General features: G+C 41.3%; 1 protein-coding gene across 2 annotated transcripts; it reads right to left on the bottom strand.

Annotated features, from left to right (window-relative positions):
* Positions 1 to 647: 647 nt before the first annotated feature.
* On the bottom strand, positions 648 to 20,104 carry gmeb1 (glucocorticoid modulatory element binding protein 1). Of its 2 annotated transcripts, none has more exons than XM_061741196.1 (10): positions 20,011 to 20,104; positions 15,585 to 15,753; positions 15,254 to 15,306; positions 15,052 to 15,167; positions 7,360 to 7,463; positions 7,034 to 7,182; positions 5,283 to 5,408; positions 5,054 to 5,191; positions 4,750 to 4,887; positions 648 to 2,493 (listed from the first exon to the last, which is right to left on the bottom strand). In XM_061741196.1, the coding sequence occupies exons 2-10, from the start codon at positions 15,710 to 15,712 to the stop codon at positions 1,643 to 1,645; spliced, it is 1,803 nt and encodes a 600-aa protein (XP_061597180.1). In that variant the 5' UTR covers positions 15,713 to 15,753; positions 20,011 to 20,104; the 3' UTR covers positions 648 to 1,642. The 2 variants fall into 2 exon arrangements, with proteins under 2 accessions (XP_061597180.1, XP_061597181.1); XM_061741197.1 differs by having other exon boundaries at positions 4,750 to 4,872.
* Positions 20,105 to 21,132: the final 1,028 nt, after the last annotated feature.

The raw sequence follows: 21,132 nt of genomic DNA, 5'->3' as shown, positions 1-21,132 counted from the left end.
TTGCAAAAGCACAAGTCTTGAGTAGGTCTTTGTTGGTGTGAGCTTTAATCCATCTGTATCCGTGCCCACACATGCTCACCTCTACAGCTCCGAAACTAATAAATATGTCACAACTTTACAAATGTAAAATACAGGCAAATATGACATGAAAGCGCGTTATGTCCTAACTTAAAGGATCTGCCCATCAGCTCAGCTATGACACTGGGAAAAAGCAATACTGGGGGAGGAACGGTGAGCAAAATCTATCAGAAATGTTTCTAACAAAAGAGTAAATACAGAGGCGACACAGCTCCAATGATGCTTTCAGTCCGTCTTCATTCACCTGCACAGAAAAAACCCAAACAAACAGATACTTGGTGTGTACTGATGGGGAGGCCCGGTTCTGAAGAAATGTTCATGTCCTCCTGTGGTCCTGACTGGAGATCCCACAGTGCAAAAACAAGTTCAGGAAGACTTGAAGGAGAATTCCAGCTGATCACAACTTTGATCCCAGCTCCACCTGAGCGCTCAGCCGTATCAGTGACGGGGCTGCATGGATCAATCCAGCAACAGACAACTGATCACCAATCGTGTTCATTGATTAATCATTTGATCCAAATTTCAAATATTTTCTGTTATTGTCATCCCCTGATTTTTGTTGCAGTTTTATGACGGAGTTTAAGAGCCAACTTGAGGACAAAAAATGATTTTTCATTTGTGAGAATAAAGATGGAAATGAAAAAGAAAGTGATAAAATTTCCTTCACATGAATGGAGTTTGGAAATTGCAATAAGTTGTTATGGCATGTTGTTAAGTTCTAATTTTAAAGGATAATGTATTTTTAACCAGATTAGTTGCGAATTGCAAATTTACAAGAGAAAAGTTGCAATAACGTAATTGTGTGAAATTAAAGTTGTAGCCCCACAGAAACACCGTTAAGCTCAGTACTTGTCGTAATTCATTTCAAAGCGCTGATACTTAAGATGTCAAGTATTTGTAAATCCTAAAGTACAATTTGACAGCATTATTTTCCATAATTCATTACAAACCTTTCTGTAAAGTATGACTTTAGTCTTGTTTAAAACTTTTTTTCTTGTAAAATTTCAAATTCCTTGTCATAAAAACTTTCTAACGACTTTATTCGATGTTTCTCTGCAAGGAAGCTCTAATCACATAATATTTTATGGGCAAAAAAGAAAATCCGTTATTGCAGAATGTAAACATTGTTATTGCTCTTTTTTTGAGAACTTTGGGAATAGAAAACAACCCCGTATAGAGGCGTTTCCTTTTTGCATCGATGTATGTTCACTGATGACCACTCAAACTTAAAACAATGGAAAGACATACATTTCTTTACATTTGGAGATGTATCTGCAGAAATGTAATAACCCTGTACTCTGATTTTCAGGGTATTCCAAACTAAAAAAAACTAAGAACCAAATTGTAAAAGGCCAGAACTACCCTTCAAATAAAAAAACTAAGACAAGCATCAACAGTTTCCTTTCCTTCCATGCCTCCCTGTTTGTAACACCGAGCACTTGATCTTAGATCAAAACTCGCTGTGGATTTGTACATTCTGTGTATTTACAGTTTTGGATGTGTGTTGCATCACAATCCACGAGTCTATACCTGCTGTGCTTGAAAGCAACAAAGAGAGCGGGCCTCATTTGAGCTTGTTTTCATCCTGAGTATTTTCTTCGATCACAACTATCTGAACCCCTGACAGCTGTCCGCTGGCGTCCAGCTGCAGCCCCGGAACCCCTTCAGTCTGCGCCTCCTGCATTTGGCATTGTGTTTCCTCCGTTTCTGCCGCCACGCCCACCTCCATGCCCCCCTGGACCAGCATGGCGGCCTCCTCCTGGGCCGACTCCCCGCCCAGCTGCAGCTCCATGATGCCCATGGCCTGCTCCACGGGGGCCGGGTTGATCTCGATGACGGTGTGCTCCTGGCCCGGCTCCACCTCGGCCTGCACCACCTCCTGCTGCACCAGCATGGTGCCGTCCACCATCTGGCCCTCGATGGGCAGCACCTCGGTGCCGCCGGCCTGCTGGCTCAGCTGCACCAGTTCCATGGGGCTCACCACCGTGCCCACCTGGGTGGAGTCCTGCATAGCGGTGGTGCCCAGCAGCGTGATCCCTGAGGAAGGGTGCAGCGTGATGGTTTCTGCCTTCCCGTCTCCGGCCACCATGTAGCGCGTGAAGAGCTGCGAGCCGGCGGGCAGCAGGGTGACGGTGTTGGGCGACTGGGCCAGGGAGGCCATGGGGAGCCCCGCTACGGTGAAGGGCTGCCCCATGGAGGACAGGGAGATGGGGGACAGAACGGTGAACTGCTGGGGCTGCAGGGCCTGCTGGGTGAGGGGGGAGGCCAGCAGGGTGGTGGTGGAGGCGGGCCGCTGCAGGCGGGGCCGCTTGCTGGGACGTTTGGTAGGCGTCTTGTTTTTGGGTGTCTGCGGGCAGGAGACCAGAGCTCGCACCTCCTGCTGCTTCCTCTGCTCCTCCAGCTGAACCTCCAGGTCTGCAGAAACACAACAGTGGCCACGGTTAAATTATGTTTTTTAATTCGGAATTAATTATTCCGAATTAAATAATTCAGAATTAAACTATTTTCCTTCGAGTTTACATGGAAATAGTAATTCCGAATTAAGGTTTACATGGAAAACATGTTTGATCGGCTTTATCCAATTCCGCTTAAGGTCTGGGGGTTGGGAAGGTTCTGATTGGATAGGGGGGCGGACGTTTATGTATTTACATCTACCGGAAGAAAACAAACTTAGCCACTTAGCCGCTACAACTTTGAAAAGCTCACAATTTTTATGTTTCTTGCCATCTGTTCTTTTAATTATTTCCAGGTCCTCCAAGCTATTTATTAAATAAATCGTCTCTGCTCTTGACCACCGTTTACTGCGTGCTGCCATCTTGAAACTTTGTTTGGAAAACAAGGCCAGTGCGGAATATAAACGTCATGGCGACAGACGGGCGAAGGAACAAGTAGCGCAGAAAGACCGGAATTAATTTAAAGCGGAATGAGTGTATACATGGTCGCGGAATTATTCTATTCGGATTTAAAATCGGAATAAACCAGCCACTTACTTCGGAATAAAGTTTAATTCGGAATGGTCATTTTCATTCGGAATTAGGTGTTTACATGGTAATTTTTACTCGTTTTAAATCAGATTTAATTTTTAACTCTGAATTAAAGAGGAATTAAACTTCCCATGTAAACGCACTGATTCATTCATATACTATATGAGTATTTCTTCTTCTCTCTAGATTCTGGGAGGACTCCCATCCCTGTCGTACACAACACTGGACCAGCAGAGCAGTGATGCTGTCACTCCCAGAGTCAACATGGATTCTGATCAGAGCAACTTTAGTTCCTTTCAGTCGGCCGTATACTGAAGAAAGATGGGAAGTGAAGAACTTAAGTCCCCGGGACAAAATCTCTCTATAGTTGGGAAATCGTGGTCTCGTGGATTTTCTGGCAGCTGCTATGATTGCAAAAAGTGAAGATTTCTTACCAACTGTAATGGTTTGATTATTCCACAAGATGTCACCAAAAGGATTGAAATTTTGTATAAATATGTCAAAATTTATGAATTTGTTTATGGGATTTTGATAGTTTTGTAATGTCATAGTCCCAATTTTACTAATTCATTCAAATAATTAATAATTAATAACTAATTTAGTCACAATTACCAGCTAGAGACTTATTTGCCGATGTTGATCTCTTTCAGTCTGCTTTGTTACATAAACCTTGAATGATTTTTTAGGTAATTGTTTCAACTTCTGGCTTTCAGATTGGACAGTTACCTTCCACATAAAAATCCAGGGAGAATGTGAGCATTTCTGGTGGGAAGGAGAGTCCATCCACACGGGGATTTGGGATCAGAAACTTTCAACATGTTGAATATTTTTAAGACCGGTGCACCACAGGAAAATCTGATAACATAACATGATATTATGATGGTGAATTTAAGACCTAGGTTTGCTAAATAAAGGGACTGTTGTTTTGGGTGGGAAGGGAACATAAAAACATCCTCTAGCGCTAGCATAGCAGCACCTGTGTCCAACTGCACTGATCCAGCTGGACCCTCCATGTGATGCTTGTGTTCTCTCAGATGTAAAAGTATCTGCTAAATGACAGTAGTAGTAGCAGTAGTAGTAGTAGTAGTAGTAGTAGTAGTACTAGTAATAGTAGTAGTAGCAGTAACAGTAGTAGCAGCAGTAGCAGTAGTAGCAGTAGCAGCAGTAGCAGTAGTAGCAGCAGTAGTAGTAGCAGTAATAGCAGTAGTAGCAGTAGTAGTAGCAGTAGTAGTAGTGGCAGTAGTGGCAGTAGCAGTAGTAGCAATAGCAGTAGCTATAGTAGCAGTAGTAGCAATAGCAATAGTAGCAGTAGTAATAGTAGCAGTAGTAATAGTAGCAGTAGTAGTAGCAGTAGTAGTAGCGGTAGCAGTAGTAGTAGCAGCAGCAGTAGTAGTAGTAGCAGTAGTAATAGTAGCAGCAGCAGCAGCAGCAGCAGTAGCAGTAGTAATAGTAGCAGTAGTAGTAGCAGTAGTAGTAGCAGTAGCAGTAGTAGTAGCAGCAGCAGTAGTAGTAGTAGCAGTAGTAATAGTAGCAGTAGTAGTAGCAGTAGCAGTAGTAGTAGCAGCAGCAGTAGTAGTAGTAGCAGTAGCAGTAGCAGTAGTAGCAGTAGCAGTAGTAGTAGCATTAGCAGTCTCTGTATCAGATGCATTGCTGGATCTGAGGGATCCTAGCTTAGTTCTGCACTCACTTGCAAGCATGTTGAGTATCTGCTCCTGGCTGGGATCTGTCTCCTGCTTCCTCTTCTCCAGAATCTTCTTGACCGAGTCCAGCAGGCTAAAGACTTGAGCGAGGTTACTGAGCACCGCCACATCTGCCAGACAGGAATCTGGGATCAGTGTGCCAAACAATCAAATCGTCAATTTAACAGCTCACAAAGTTGTTTTTCTCAAACATCTCCCAATAACAGCTGAATGTTTTCGTTCACATTCATGCGGTGAGTACAGAGTCTCAAACCCTGCATGATGAGGACTGGATGTTTGCTGCTTTCATACCTGTGTCTTGTAATGTGGTCTGCTCTTTGCGCTGCAGCACCCCGTTCAGCATGTGCATCAGCTCTGTGTTGATGTTTGTCACCACTTCCTCCAGTAACCCCACATCTGCAATGCCCTTCCAGAAATTCAGTGTGTCCTCTGCAGACAAACAAACATACAGAAGTGTAAGCCACGTGGGAAAGGCATTTTTAGTTTGGATTTATACAGGGGTGCGTGCTCTCTCTGGGACCTGAAATCTCATTGGAGTCCTTCTTGTCTGCAGACTCCAGTGAACTCAAGCTCCAGTCCAACTTCCCACTCTGGATCTCGCCTTTATCCTCACTTGCTGCCCCGCCATTTCCAAGAACCACCTGGGCTGCAGTTTCCACAAGAGAATACGCATTACGCAAGTTACATGGACAAAACTAATAAATAAAAAAAGAAACATCCCTTTACAGGAAGATTAGAACTTTGCACTACTGATTATTGACGTAATGATCATATACATAACATGTAGTGTTCATTGGATCCTGTTCAGAACAATTAGCTCAACAAGTGTGCTCCATGGTCATTGAACTGGCGGCTTGAGAAAGCTAGGTTTCTAAGTAAGTTCCCACTACCTGGCCATAGACTTCTTCCACTGACTGATGCGAGTCATATCTGTTTTTGATTTTCAGTGCTCTTTGAAAGACAAATCTGCTATAGAGATTGTGCCACGTGGTCATGCAAGATGAACCAAAATAAAATATCTAAATTCATGTATCTGAGAATGTTTGCCTTTATCCATCAACTAAGCGTTGTCATCATCTATCTGCACAGGTGTTTAGAGATTTTAAGATAATGAAGGCTTATGTTCTTCATGAGTTTTAGAGCATTTCAGACAGTTGTTACACATTTATGCAATGACGTTCTAATGATCAGTGGACTTCATTGTTGCTCTGCGAGTTCCAGGAGGGTTGTGTCTCTCTCGGCAGTCATGAGACATTTAACAGGTTACACACACATATACATATGTATATATATATATATATATATATATATATATATATATATATATATATATATATATATATATATATATAGCACATACTGCCAGGTATCAGGTCGGGTTATTGGCTTTGTATTATTTGGACTACTTTGGTTTGGAACAAGTTGAACTGTAATGTTGAAGTGCCTTTAAATGACATTTGTTGTGGTTTGGTGTAATATATATTATGTATATAATGTATATAAAGACTCAGAAAGACAGCGGTTAGCATGAAAGTCTGGTAGAAGATACTTATATGTATGAATTTGAACAGTTAAATCACATCTTCACTCGATCAGAACTGTCTCTGAAACGGACAATTTGGCTTGTACAGTGAAAATGTTTATTGTTGGTCATCTGATGTTATATTTGCTTTAAACCTAGTTTTGATGGAGAATTGTTGGCTAATCAGAGATTTTTATCAAATCTCAAATCTTTATCAAGTCTTTATTTCTAAATTTTGGGATTCTTAAAAAAAAAATACAAATAAATCAATTAATTGACCATGTGCAAAGAACTTATTAGTTTGAGGAGTTGAAGTTTTAGGATGTAGAACTCATGATAGTAAAACACAGCGGTGATGAACGTTACCAATAACATCTTCATGGCAGCAGACAGGAGACTTGTGTCTACACCTACCAGTTAGAGCTACATATGATCTGACCACAAAATTCTATTACAGACACTCCTTATTGGAATTAGAGGGGCCACATTAGTTTGATATAAATTATATGCGTATCTGACCGATTCCAGGTTGTTCATGTTAATGTCGAGTCTTGGTGTTCCACAAGGCCCTGTCCTCAGACCCATCATCTTCACTCCATACATGCTTCCATTAGATATTACCAGGCAGCATGGCATCAATTTTCATTGCAATGTTCATGATACACTGCTCCACGTATATACGAGGCCAGATTAACCAATAAACTAGATTGACTTCTGTCTTTAATATTACATTTTTTTAGTATTCTCACCCTGAGAGGATGTGGGTGTTGTGAGCCCACTGCCATCTGGAGGGAAGCGAGTGTTGTTGATTAAAATGTCAAACTTGGTGCTCCGGCATGTGTTGGTGCACAGTGTGCTGTGTTGGTAGAAGTCCAGCTGACCCGAATCCATCATTTTCCTGTACACAATAGATACGCAAGATTTTTTTTTTTTAAATCCTCTCCAAACTGTCATGAATTTGGACATTTGATTGCATATTTATGTCAGATCTCAGCTTGAGTGACACCGAGTGTTTGTACCAGAACTTAGAAACAACACTGATTTTGGTTTCCTGTTTGTAAGGTAAATCCCCTACCGTAGCATGACTCCCCCCATCCTGATGGCTCTCTTCCAGTCTTTCAGAGTGGCTTTTCCAGAAATGTGGACAAACTGCTTGGGACTGATCAGCTGGTCTTTATACTAGAAGGAGAGGATGAGTCAGATCATGTTATGTGGCATGGATATGATACACGATGAACGTGTTGCTAAACAGAAGCACAATTCTTCTATACCATACTAAATCCACAAAGCCAATTATTATCAGTTCTAAACAATATAGGTATTTAAAAACTTTTAGTAAAAAAAAATTATTTACAATCAATAATAAATGACAATTATCCCATAATTTTCTTGTATTGTTTCCTTTTTTAAACCTTGCTTTCAGAGATGGCTTCTATGGATTGAAAGACAGGTAAAGACATGGTGTCATAAGAATAATTTACTCAGTGTTTTTCTAAATCAGCCAGTACAGAAAGGACTTCCCATCACTACACAACAGTAATTCTTAATGATAAAGCCAAATTAATTAAGACATGCAGATTTATACGAAAGGTTATACCATTAGAAAATAAGTCATTGTCAGGTTTATGTCGGGCGTTTATAAAACCAGCACTTGCCTTTGCAGACAGTTAGCAGAGACTGTTTATTCCAAATCTTGTGTTACAAAGAGGAAATTAAAAGAACCATAAATAATAAACAGTACAGTGGCCACTTCATTAGGTTCAGCAGGTGTACCTAATAAAGTGGTTGGTGAGTGTATATACACATTTTGAGGCAGGCAGCACGTTGAAGATCGTGTTCTTTGATTTCTCCAGTTCATTTAACACCATCCAGGCTGCATTACGACATAAGAAACTCCAGGAGACACAGGTGGAAGCCTCCACAATCACCTGGATTACTGACGACCTGACAATCACACCACAGTTTGTGAGACTGAATGGTTGTGTGAGCAGGTGGTCAGCAGCACAGGAGCACCACAGGGGACTGTACTCTCACCACTCCTCTTCATACCGTACACCTCAGACCTCCAGTACAAGGGGGAGTCCTGTCATCTGCAGAAATACTCAGATTACTCTGCAGGTGTGCGGTGAATCAGTGATGGACAAGAGACTGAGTACAGAGGACTGGTGGACCGTTTTGTGGAATGGTGTGAGAACAATCATCTCATCTTGAATGTTAACAATACAAAGGAGATGATTGTGGATTTTAGCAGAGCCAGGATTAAGTGGAAGAGTTTTTCCATCATGGAAGAAGAAGTGGAGGTGGTGGAGGAGTATAAATACCTTGGTGTTCACCTGGACAGCAGACTGGACTGAAGATACAACACTGATGCTGTTTAGAAAGAACAGAGGAGACTTCACTTCTTGAGGAAGCTTAAGTCCTTCAGCGTTTGCAGCAACATGTTAAATATCAGTCTGTTCTGAAGATGACAATCACATCTGCAGTCAGTTTGGTTGATCAGGTTCATTTTGTCTTCTATAATAAAAAAGTAAAACTTTCTTTCAACAACTTCTAAAGAGATCCAAGGTGAACTCCAAGGTCAGCGTACATCAGTGTCAGATCACACCATACAGTATGTCAAATCTGCTGCAGTGACGCGAATACTGAAAAAACCTGGTTCATACAGCAACTACTATAGCCTTCATCCCATCTCCAGCCAGCCATTTTTCTCAAAAATACTGGAAATGGCAGTGGCATCACAGGTTCATCCTTATCTCTCAAATAATAAGCTCTATGAACAATTCCAGTCCGGTTTTCTACCCCACCACAGCATAGAAACGGCCCTCCTTAAAATTACTAATGACCTCCTAATGGCAGCTGACTCCGGACTATTATCCATCCTCATCCTATAACTGCCACACCCCGAGACTGGTTTAACTCATATCTCTCTGGCCGTATTCAGTTCATCCAGTTGAAATCATACAGACCCCACCCACTCCCCCTCACTGCTACCCGGATCATCACCAGAACATGGTACTGAACAAAATCCTCCTCTTGACGTTTAAGGCCATCCATAAACTCGCTCCCCCATACCTCTCTGCCCTCTTCCATCCATCCTTCAATTTTCCACTGCTTATCCAGAAACAGGTCGCAGTGGCAGCAGCCTCAACAGAGATGCCCAGACTTCCCTCAACCCAGACACTTCCTCCAGCTCTTCCAGGGGAGTCCGAGACGTTCCCAGGCCAGCCGAGAGACATAGTCTCTCCAGCGTGTCCTGGGTCTTCCCCGGGGTCTCCTCCCGGAGGGACATGCCTGGAACACCTCCCTAGGGAGCCGTCCAGGAGGATCCGGTACAGATGCCCAAGCCACCTCAGCTGACTCCTCTCAATGTGAAGGAGCAGCGGCTCGAGCTTCTCCCGGGTGACCGAACTCCTCACCCTATCTCTAAGGGAGCGTCCAGCCACCCTGCGGAGGAAACTCATCTCGGCCGCTTGTATCCTGAGGCAGGACTTCTCCACCCACCCGGAGAAGGCACGCCACCCTTTCCCGGTGGAGAATCATGGCCTCGGTTTTGGAGATGCTGATTCTCATCCCTGCCGCGTTGCACTTGGCCTCAAACCGCCCCAGCACATGCTGGAGGTCCCGATCTGATGAAGCCAACAGGACAACGTTGTCCGCAAAAAGCAGAGACAACCTCCCGTGGTTCCCAAACCGGATCCCCTCCGGCCCCTGGTTACGCCTAGAAATCCATAAAAATTATGAACAGAACCGGTGACAAAGGGCAGCCCTGCCGGAGTCCAACATGCACCGGGAACAAGTCTGATTGGCGAGGTGACATTCCATGTCCCTACTTTCTGGTTTTGGTCCAGGGGTTGGGTGGCCGAGGCCCCGCCACGACTGCTACGCAGACCACAGCTCACCAGCCTATCATGGTCCTTCCTGCGGGTGGTGGGCCTACAGGAAGGCGGGCCCACGTCGCTGTTTCGGGCTGAGCCCGGCCAGATCCCATGGGCAAAGACCTGGCCACCAGGCACTCGCCTTTGAGCCCCAACCCCAGGCCTGGCTCCAGGGAGGGGCCCCGGTGACGCCGATCCAGGAGACGTAATGTTCCTTGATCTTTTTTTTGCTATGATTAGCTTGTGAACCGCTCTTAGTCTGGCCCGTCACCCAGGACCTGTTTGCCATGGGTGACCCTACCAGGGGCGTGATGCCCCTGACAACATAGCTCCTAGGATCACTCGGGCACACAAACCCTCCACCACAATAAGGTGGCAGTTCAAGGAGTTCGGGCAGCCCTCCTATGCAGCAATATTCCCACCCGGTCTCTTAGATCTGCCTCCTCCATCAGCTTGACTGTCCACTGTAATGGAAAATTTTGGTATAACACTGTCTGTTGCCTGTTTTCATTCCTATGCCGAGGTCATGTTCCTTTGACACAGAGCCTGGCACGGTTGCCAGGGTGATGGGTGATGTTTTGTCTTTTCCAGCTCCCGGAGGGGGGTTGGGAAGGTCCCCGCACCGACTGGGGTCGAACGAACCCGGTGGCTTCAGAAACGCCTCGCTGTTCTTTTGGGTGAGTTTTGGAAAGAAAACGGCCGAAATAAGCTGCGCGCTAACGTCTCCTCTCTGCCTATTCAGCTGATGTTGCCGGTAGTCCAAGTATTTGGAACCGGGGAGGGCTGGTCCAGCTAGGGTCGGAGGACCTGGGCTGTTTATTACTGACCTAGGAGTTAGTGATCGAGGGGCCAGACGAGGTCTGGGGGCATCGTAGAATGCCTTTCAATTCTAGGGGATGAAGGAATTTTGTTTGAGAGAAAAACACCCGCCCTTCGGTACGACATCGGCTGTAGGTCGCCAGACGTGACGGGTCACGAGTGCTCCTGTAGCCGTGGTTTGAGAGTGGAGACTACTTCAAGTCAGGGAACTTGAGGGCTCTGGATTCGGGGAATCCGAGTGGGCCAGACGGGGTCTGGGTTTCCCAGTTTTTAAGTTTCAGTTTTTAAGTCAGATCTCAAAACCTACCTATTCAGACAGACATTTGCATTATAATGTCTGCCTTTAATGTTCTGCTGCAAACGCTGTTTTACTTGTGTTTTTATGTTTTGTTTGTTGTATGCTGACTAGGGCTGCAATGATTCGTCAATGTTTTCGACAAAAATCGATAATCAAAATTGTCGACATTCCATTGTCGACAATTGTCGCCAGATGTGTTTTTCCAATGGAGTGAGGCCTCTCACAATCTCTGTGTCTCAGCCAAGCGGGTAGCGGTTAAACAAAAATGACGGCGTCCTGTACAGCAGCTGCATGTAACAAAACTTCCAAAGTTTGGGAGCATTTTAGCCTTGATACGGCAAATAAAAAGATTACTTGCAATGTTTGCAAAGCGGACCTTGCTTATCATGGGAGCACATCGGTAATGCACGAGCATTTGAAGAGAAAGCACATTGGATAGTTGAACGAAACGGACTCGCCTTGGTAAGATATTAAGCGTATTTTGGCTTTAAAAGAGAGCTTTAACGTTATGCCTGAAAAGTATTTTAAATTAATTGCATGCAGTCCGAAGAAGAGATCCACCCTTGGAGCCCTTTCTGCAAAAGAAGCAGACGTGTTCCCCGCAACAGGCGACTGCCCTCACTGATCGGTGATATGAGGCCGCTCTCCATGGTTAATGCTGACGGGTTTCAACAAATGATACACCAGTTCAACCCAGAGTACGTCCTGCCATCCACAACCCATTTCACCCACTTGATGCAGAAAAAAATACGAGATGTTTTATTTTATAATTTATTTTTCATGTAACACAATTGCCTGTCCTTAGAAAATGAAAAGTAATGGACAGAGGTTTATTTATGTACGTCTATATTGATTGATCACTGTGCCTGTCCTTGGTTTTAGAAAGGAAATTTTATCTACTTTTTGTATGAACAGCGGCAAAGTTGAATAAAATATCTATTTTTCATTTAAGTACCCATCTTTCTCGTGTTTATTATCATTTGCCACATAATTAAAGCAACCTCATACTAAATTTAAGAAAAAATTACTAATTATCTGATTAGTCGACTAATCGTTTCAATAGTCGGTGACTAGTCGACTATTAAAATAGTCGTTTGTTGCAGCCCTAACACTGACCTTGAGTGCCCTGAAAGGCGCCTTAAAAATAAAATGTATTATTATTATTACTATTATTATTATTATTATTATTATTATCAGTTCAGAGATGTTGCATCTTCAGAAGACGTAAAGCACTGGTTTGCCTATCCATAGACAAAAAGCCATGTCATTAATTCAGTATATCTCTTTAATATGAACTGAAGCTCTCTGTAGTGAAGTATGAGTTTCTTCTAGGACCACAGTGCACAAAGGACACCGATCAGAGTTGATAATCTTGCCACTGTGTTTGTTGTGATAAATAACAGTAAATGTGAACACTCTTTGCTGCCCAAGTCAGCTGCCCAGTATTCATGAAGGCCCTTATAACAATAGTAGCTGCTGTTTTGATTGAGATCCATAAACTCCACACATGATGCCTGCACCTGAGAGAGAAAACGTCTACCTGGATGCCTGGCTTCGAGCAGACCACGACTGTACAGTACCAGGCGTTAGCGTAGGAGGTGAAAGGAGAGAGAGAGATTGTGTGTGCGTATCTGGCACTGCAGTAACATGTACACTTCCTGCTCCAAAACTTTGGTCACGTTTCGAAGGTGGTCGCGCAATGCAAGTCAGTGACGACCGGCGGGGGTGCAGTGTCGGAGAGGAGTAAAGATGTAAAAGATGTACACACTACACAGACCCAAGGACAGACAGCAGATATGTCCCAGACCAAAATAGGCCACAACTGTAATTGTAACTAGGGATATCCCAATCTGATCACGTTGTTTCAGACGCGAAATCGGACGTTGCATCCCAATCAGGGATTGGATATATATTTTATTCTCATTATTTTGATCAGCGAACAGATGATGGAAAAAATGTTAAACAAACGGTGTATTAGCAAGCAACAGGTCCACGTGATGTTGCGCGACAACGCTGCTAGTATGAAGAAAGCTATGGGGGAGGTGAGGGCGCGGAGTGTGGGCTGTGTCACGTAAAGTGAGTTCAATAAAGTTGTTTGTTTTTGGTGATCTGCTCACAGCAGTGTTACAGCGGAGGCAAATAAATAAAAGTTAAGTTACAACAGTGACTGAAAACTGAACGAAGTGTCTGTGTCGACTATTTCAGCTGAGCGTTCAGAAAAATACTGGCTGCGTTGCGCATTCTTGCCGACTTTGCGTGCACGAGTGTGATGGACACCCTGCTACCGCGAGGAAGATCGTAGGTCACTTCAAATACAAACATTTTATTCTTTAAGCCAGAAAAGGACAGTAAGAAGTAAGAGCACAGTCTAAAAAGCACATTACTGTTTTACTTTACAACACTGTTGCGCTTTTATTTTCTTATTTGTTTACATGCCTGCTGGGTATTTTAAGTTAAGCTGCTGTTTTTATTTAATTCATATTTATGTTTAAATTGACTATTTTTTACTATTTTTTTCTAGTTAATAGTTGCACTATTATTACTTGATTGTTCAAGCTACCTAGGAAGAGAACTGCACTGTTTAAGTGCTAAATGATAAAATGAGGGACAACCTGGATCAGTTTGTTTTGCATTTGATCATCTTTTGAATGTGTTCCGAAAGTATCAGATCGGGACTCTGTATCGGCAGATACTCAAAATCAAATGATCGGGGCCAAAAACACCTGATTGGGACATCCCTACTTGTAACTGTAATTCCGTTGTTATGAAATATGAACAATGATAAATAAAGACTCTTGAATCTTGAACTTAAAAAAAAAAAATTATAATAAGCAACATTTGGCAACTACGCTCCAGACATGCAGACAAGCCAACAGTCGATGACGGTGCCCTGTCGCTGCCACAGGGAAATACGTTTGTCTTAACATGAGAACATTTATTCAATTGTCTCGCCACTGAAATAACCAGCTCTGGAGTTTTGGGTTCAAAATAGGACCCCTTTTCCTGACTCTAAAAAGCTGGTTTCTTCACCATTTGCAGTCAAAAAAACTGGTTCAAAGTTAGACACTGGCTCTGAACCAGCAAGGGAACCACTTTGGTGGGAAGGTCTGTTAAAGCAGGTTTCTTCTTCTACATATGTTGCTTGATGCTGCCTATGTAGCAACGTATCATAATATCTGTGCAACAGCGTCTCCACTCATTAACTTCAAGAAAGAAGAAGACAACTCACTAAGGAGAGCACAACAGTGGAGGACATCTGCCATTGTATTATTGTAAGAAGAAGCTGAGTTGTGTCTGAGACTAGACTTCAAAAAGGGGCATGTTGGGATTATCTCCACGTCAAGATGGATGAGTTGATCCTAAGTTGAGGCTACACCTTAACTACGCTGTTACACTGGTTTTGGAACCCCAGTAGAAGAATGCCAAAAAAAACAGTGTGGTATGGACATTTATTTTGGAAGGGTTTTCAACTTTTTCATGATGTAAAAAAATAATTGCGTACTGTACTTTACTGATCAGTACTGTACCACTGAATGGAAAACGTGGCTTTAGCATAAATGAGCAGCTAGCTGTTAGCCCGTCACTCTTATCCAACGCTGCTAGAGTCACCATGATGACGTTGTTTCTAATTCCAATAATCAGTCAGCATAATTGGTTATGACCCCCGGTGTGATCTAGTAGTTGAATGAAAAGGTGTTTTGTAGTATGATAATGGTTTTCATGCATTTTGTCACTTATCCTCCATGTGAACTTGAGAAAGATTATGGATACAAACCTTCACACATTTCACATTGATTCCTGGGCACACAAACTTCTTCACTAGCAGCATAGCTTTACATTCTCCACATGTTATGGGACAGCCGATTTCAACATCGTCTCCCTCCATTTGCTCTATGGAAACGAAAAGAAACATGCAACATGTACCAAACTATTTCATCTTTCATGATATTTGGGTCATCGCTGTAAAAGCTTCTTACCGGGATGATCTTCAACGGCCATGACAGCTGCATCAGTTTCAGCTGATTCATCACTGAAAAGTAAAACAAGTTGGGATTTCCATGTGTCGTCTCAGCAGTATGTATGTTGCATAACTACAGTCATATAATTCATGCAACAGCTCAAAAAACTGTTTTAATAACACTAACTCAAAACGATATCGGAATCGAATCTTGATAATCGATTCTGAATCTTAAGAATCGGAATCAAATTGATTCTTGCCCTCTTAGCATCCCTAAAGTTGATTTTGTGTGCTATATAGTGTTGAAGTGGACATTCCATCCCAACGATGCGCCGGTTCCATGTACATACCCAACAGTGATTGGCTGGAGCTGCAGGATGACCTGGGTCTTGTTAGGGTCGTCGGAGTCACAGTCCCCTTCGGCCTTCACCATCACCATGTCCCCGACGGACAGCGTGACCTCGTCGGTGGTCGCCATCACACTTACGACATGTCACAGCTAGAAAGCAGGTTGGTCATCTAAAGACACAAAAACATCTTAAAGGGAATATTCTGACAAAACAAAAACAAATGTTTTGCAGGGCAATTACAGACACATCCAAAAGCATGTACCAATTAGATTTTAGTCATTACAGCATCTATTACAATACCAATTGTCTCTAGGTCAGGGCTGTCCTGCATGTTTTAGATGTTTCCGTTTCCACACACCTGATTCTAATGTAGTCTCTTCATCAGCTTGACTTTAAAGGGGACCTATTATGAAAAACACGTTTTCTCTTGTTTTAACATATATAAAGTGGTCTCCCCTCAGCCTGCCAACTCAAAGAAGGAGGAAAGCAACCAAATTCTGCAGTGTCTGTACAGCCGCCCGGATGAGCCATCCAGTCTGTTGTGGCTTCTACGAGCCGTTCAGATTCTGCTCCCTTTGGTTACGTAAAAGAAAATGCGATTTCCATAGGTTGGCCTCCGATGCGTGAAACCACGCCTACAACTAACTCCGCCGGCCAGAGCTTCTGCCATTTTTTCGTAGTGGTGTAACACGTCATTCAGGCAGCCAATCAACACAGTGCCTCATTACCATAGCCTCCCCACCCACTCAGAATCCCGCATAGATGATGAGGTTAGAGAATGGGATGCTAAAGACATGGCTCAGAGGTATGCGTCCTTAATTACTGTGTAACAGTGGTCCAGAGTCTGCGTGTCCCTGGTCCACAAGTGCACAAGTCCAAAATGTGTTGGAATAGTTGGAATTGAGATATGGCTGAGTGTGGATGTGAGTGTGTGTGCTGACTGACTCCTCTCCTTTAACCCAGCTCCTATGAGCATAATGATTAAGACGTGGTGGAATAAGCGGACGTGTATTGCAAAATATACCAAAGATATTTTATGATCACATATCAAATACTTTCTATACTCAAACTCCAAATATATGTCACAAATAAAATTGCAACATGCACTGGGTTAATGTGAAAAAGTGATTGTTAATAAACTGTTCTTACATTTATGTAAGGGCTCTAGCTTTCACAGGATGTCTGATAAACTCATCCGTCATGAACTGTGTCCAGTACAGATGTTTTCCCGTGTTCCTCATAGATAAAAGAGGCTTTTCATGGTAAAGCTTTAAAAAAAACAAAAAACAGATCTTTTCAGTCTTCCTCTTGTGATGTCATAGACGTTCTCGCTTATGATATAAAATTAAACACACATCTGAAAAATCCAAAGTTGCAAACATGTGCTGATGATCATTTCATCAAAGTTTGACGATGAGCACACCACTTTGCAACCTCTTACATCCTATTGAAACCAAAATTGAGTACTTAGTGTTGCCCACATGATTTTTTTCTTTATTACTGTAAAATAATATAAAAGCATAAAAGCAGAGACAATAAAGACATCTATAAAAGACCAGGGAAAGCATATATATATATATATATACATATAAATAAATCAATGAGAAAACGCAGCAAAGCAAAAATAATAAGAGGAAGAGACAGAAGATGTCGAAGGTGTAGGATTATTTTAAATTAAAAATTAATAAAAAATACGGTATATAAAAATAATAAAAAAGGCCCCAGTCCACATTGTGTCAGACTCTTGTTCCGAGTCCCGGTCCACAGCCAAGAATTTCTGTTTAAACGTGTTGCTTCTGAATGTGAAGTTGCACAATTTAAAAGCAGTGTTTAAGAATATTTTTTATTTTTGAAACTTGGAAAAAATATGTTTTTTTTAATGTCTCAGGAAATGTTAAGTTTATTTTTATTGGAAAATGCAGTTTAACAGTTTACTAGTTTGGATAATATGTAAATAAATGTAAATTATTCTCATAAAAGAAACAAATTGGTTGTTTTTAATCAAGCAATCTGTCTTGTTTTCTATTGTATAATTATAATTGGGCTTTAATAAAGCAAAAGTAAGTTTTATCCGATTAATCGCTGGCATATGTCATAGAATAAACGATCACTGAAATATTCGCTCTCTGTCGCAATAAATAATCGATAAACTGACGGCAAATATCGATATTTTATTACAACACACATAATGGATTTACGCAGTTTTCGCCACACTATTGTTCATGCACTTTAATTTTTCCAGTTGTACAGTGTTTACATTTACAAGCCTAGGAGGCAGTGAGGCAAATGCACTTTCTTTGTACATTGTATGAAGTTTTGACATTGAATAAATGCATAACTTCAGACGTTTTCCTTTTTATGGCTATTTTTTCTTTTTCAGTCACACATATCGTGATATATCGTTGATGAAATTTCTTACAATATATCGAATATCGTAGATATCGTGTATCATATTATCGTTATCGTGGGCCACATGTTGCCACAGTATTGAATCGTGAGTTACCCGTATCGTCCCGCCCCCACCCCTAATATATATATATATATATATATATATATATATATATATACATATATATATATATATATACATATATATATATATATACATACATACATACATACATACACATATACATTTATTAGGGCTTTTTTTAAACGCACGATTAACGTGCAGGATTAAAAAAAAAAAACGCACATTATATAATTTCTGGCGCTCAACAGCACCCGTAGCTGTCGGAAAAGTATGGTGAATTGAAAGATGGAGAATGAAAAGGGACTTTTGAGCGGCTAGTTCACTTTCAAAAAGATGCCAGATGGTTCGCTGGACAGGACTAGTTATTTGCATGTACTTGCATGCATATTTGCCCTTTCTTATGTTGTTAACAGTATTAAAAACATTAAAAAAAAATACCTAAAGGTAATTTAGAACAGCAAAAAATGTGTGAATAAATGAATAGAATAGAAGACTTTATTGATCTCCTAGAGGAGAAATTCAATCGTGCAGCAGCCAAACACACACACGCTCAACGGTTTATACAAAAAATAACCAATAACCAACCAATAAATAGCTAAATAATTTTAAAAAAAGCAATATAAAACGTAGAAAAATGAGCAATGTACAAGAGGAAAAAAAAAGTAAACACAAAAAAACGGATAATATTTACATGTGCAAAAATACGTGATGTTGTACATTGTACAAATGTGCGATTAATATCCGATTAATCGCGAGTTATGGACAACATGCGATTAAAAAAATGAATCGTGTATATATATATATATATATATATATACATACATACACACACACACACATCATACATATATATATATACACACACACACATATACATATATATATATATACACACATATATATATATATACACACACACACATACATACTGTATAGACATCCATATATATATATATATATATATATATATATATATATATATATATATATATATACATACATACATATACATACATATATATATATATATATATACATATATACATACATACATACATACACACACACACACACATATATACATACATACTGTATAGACATCCATATATATATATATATATATATATATATATATATATATTATATATATATATATATACACATACACACACACACACATATATATATATATACATATATACTGTATAGACATCCATATATATATATATATATATATATATATATATATATATATATATATATATATATATATGGATGAAGGGAGAGAGAGGAGAGGATTAAACGGGGGGTCACCAACTCTTGCACGACTGTATTTTCAAACTGGGGCTCTGCACAAATTAAATTAGAGCGACGCAAATTCACCAGAAGTGAATGAACCATACTTAAAAACTTTCCTATTATTTCAGCTGCGGACCGCTGCTGCATAAATGAATGGAGCCGCCAGCTCTAGACGCTCGGCTGCTTTCCTCTCTGACAGACTCCTCTCTGAGCTCAACTTGCTGTATTTGAGTCGCAGACTGAGCTGCATGGAAGCCATTACAGCCACTCCAGCTCACACAAGGGCGTAGCGAGGCGAAAACGCCAGCCGTGGACAATGTCGGGAACCATATACTGCCCGAGCGAGCGGGGGTAAAAAAAAGAAAAGCTGTGCATTTCGAAGTGTGACGGCTACGTGCCGCTGGTAATCGTACGTCCCTTCGTAACTCTGCATTTTACCTCTCCCTCAAAATGACGTCTCCCTGTGCGGCGGCACGTACGGCAAACAGCGGCGCGGCGCCGGCGCTGCCTCCATTCTGTACGTTTTGAGTCACCCCTCCCGCTATTACACACGGAGACGCAAAACTAGACCCCCGTGCCGTGAAAACGGCCGCAATTTTACGCGCACGCATTATTAAAATAACATTTCTAAGAGCAGAAAACACGACTCCTTACCGTTTTATGAAGACAAACGCATCCCTAGATTGTGGAAAGCTTTAGCGCATGCGTACTCGAGTGATATAGCATGACTTCCTGCAGCTCCAGCCGCTGCTCCGAAATACAACAAATCTTCTTGAAAACACAAAATAACTTTTGTTACAACTACCCCTCGGCGTTTTTTTATCTATTTACACCCAATTGCTTTGTTTTGAGGTTATAGAGTAAAGCCTTTATGCTTTAAGATCGAATGGCATTTTGCACCTGGCTGTTCCTCGTGTTCGGACTAACTTGGGGGAAAAAAAGCTTTTAGTTCTGCACCCTCTGCTTGGAATATCCTCCAATTTGAAATGAAAATGCCTGAACTTATTTCACTTGAAGCCTTTCGCTCTTTTCTAAAAGCAGGGCTGCCAAGTTTCAGAAAATGACAAGAGTGAGACCAGGGGTGCAGATCCGATGTCAGGATTAGGGGGGACACCAACGTGATTTTAATTTTTTGCCAATATGCAACTCATACCATGCCATAAATTGGTAAAGGCTCGCCAAAAAATACTGGACAGGGAATCATTTATTGTGCTTACCTTTCTTGTTTATTTGTCCTAAACAGCCAACAGTGTCACTGCTTACTTAACTGTTATATTCGTAAATCATAATTTTAAGGGTTTTGGGCATGTCTACTAATCTTTAATTGTTCTCACCATCTTCCTTTTATCCTATGGGACTACTTTATGCACGATCAATTGATATATGGATGAAATATAGAGCCCTAAACAAGTTGTTTAAACTAACTGATCATGTTTTAACACAGTTACGGTGGGAAACAGTGCTTTCATTCTGTACACCTCAGAACGCACTGCGGATGTATTATTTTTTTAGAAATATATTTTTAATAAATATTCTACATATTCAACCTTTAAGTCTGAAAATACATTCATTCAATTTTGAATAATTTAGGGTATTTTTATTGGAGGGGACAATTCATGTTTTTCAGAAATTGGGGGGGACATGTCCCCCCCGGGATTTGCACCCATGAGTGAGACTTTAGTGTCATGATGCGTTCGGCCGCGGTGGAAAAAAAAAATTGGCCTTTTTTTTTCAACATCGATTTGGCCCGTTTTAACAACAACCAAGACTGATGTC

Source organism: Cololabis saira, chromosome 15, assembly GCF_033807715.1.
Source record: "Cololabis saira isolate AMF1-May2022 chromosome 15, fColSai1.1, whole genome shotgun sequence".
NCBI classification, from domain to species: Eukaryota; Metazoa; Chordata; class Actinopteri; order Beloniformes; family Belonidae; genus Cololabis; species Cololabis saira.
This window is presented reverse-complemented; position numbering and strand designations above follow the sequence as displayed.